This window comes from Rhagoletis pomonella, unplaced genomic scaffold (assembly GCF_013731165.1).
Source record: "Rhagoletis pomonella isolate Grant_MI unplaced genomic scaffold, Rhpom_1.0 Rhpom_scaffold_00004, whole genome shotgun sequence".
NCBI classification, from domain to species: domain Eukaryota; kingdom Metazoa; phylum Arthropoda; class Insecta; order Diptera; family Tephritidae; genus Rhagoletis; species Rhagoletis pomonella.
In genome coordinates, this window is record NW_023458558.1 from 45,250,330 (window position 1) to 45,251,496 (window position 1,167).

The 1,167-nt window shown below is 43.2% G+C and overlaps 1 protein-coding gene across 1 annotated transcript in view; it reads right to left on the reverse strand.

Annotated features, from left to right (window-relative positions):
- Positions 1 to 210: 210 nt before the first annotated feature.
- Positions 211 to 1,167, reverse strand: part of LOC118738239 (GATA-binding factor C-like) — a 102,006-nt gene continuing 101,049 nt past the window's right edge. The window contains exon 5 of the mRNA XM_036469165.1: positions 211 to 354. Within this exon, the coding sequence (XP_036325058.1) occupies positions 211 to 354 (144 nt within the window). The remainder of the gene's footprint in view (positions 355 to 1,167) is intronic.

Here is a 1,167-nt window from a genome sequence, read left to right on the forward strand (position 1 = left end):
TATTTCAAAAAGCATTAGCTTGCAACGCTACTAAGCGAGCGTAAAAAATCAAAGTGGAAATGGGAGCAAAAGCGGCATGAATCATTTGTATGCCTGTATGCCGCCTGCCTGCCACAAGGCTGGTCGGTCGGTCGGTCGGTCGGTCAGCAGAAGCTGCAATTGGCGGCAGTTCTTGACAGCGCGCGCGGTGGCAGCTTTGTTGTGGACGCATTAACGCGCTATCGCTGCTCGCACTTTCTTGCCGATCGAATAAACGCAATCGATGTGATCACCGTTGCCTGGCTGCTGCTGTTGTTGCTGCCACACAGATGATGCATGAAGGCAATGTTGCTGTGGCGGTGGCTTGATCGATCTCTGTGGGGATGGCTTAGGGATAAAGTTTAACGCGATTGTTTATGATACAAATTAAACAATTTATGACAATGCACACACGCGGCAGCGAGGCCAAACAGCAACAACAAGCAAGGCGCTTTTGTTGGATCACAATAGCTACATACATACATATCTGGCCTTTGTATGCAAAATAACTCGGACACTGCAACACTTGGTGCATTGTTTTGCTGTTGCTTTTGTTGTTGTTGCAAGTATAATGTCGTTCAGTGGCAGCAGCAGTTGCGGCAATTGCGGCACCGCACAGAAGCTTCAGGCGAATTTAGGTTGTGTGGTGCGATCGATCGAACTGTTGATCGGTGGCTTTGGCGCTGCCGCAATGTGGGCTGAGGCAACCTTGCACTGGCAACTCTTCGGTGCCATACAGCTGTGGCTATAAATTATTTATCGCGCACATATGTACATATGTACATACGTTGCACTGTTGCCACAAATTTTTAAAACGTCATTTATTATAAAAATTTTATCGCTTCTGGTCTCGCTTCAGCGTTCCTCCTTCAATACAAAACGGCAGCGGACTTTGGCTAAGGCTCAGCTGAGCTGTAATTTTTCGCGCGCATAATTTTATTCTCATGATTTTTTTTTTTGTTTTTTCAGTTTACTCTTTAAAATAAATTTTCCCATAATTGATTTAATGCTTTCGATTATCTTAAGTTTATTATTGTACATACATACATACCCGTATGTGTTAAGCGTTGTTTTTTCGTTTTAAATAAATTTGGTAATTTTATTATGCTTTTTTGTTTTGTACTAATCGTTCGATTGTTTTCTTGTCGT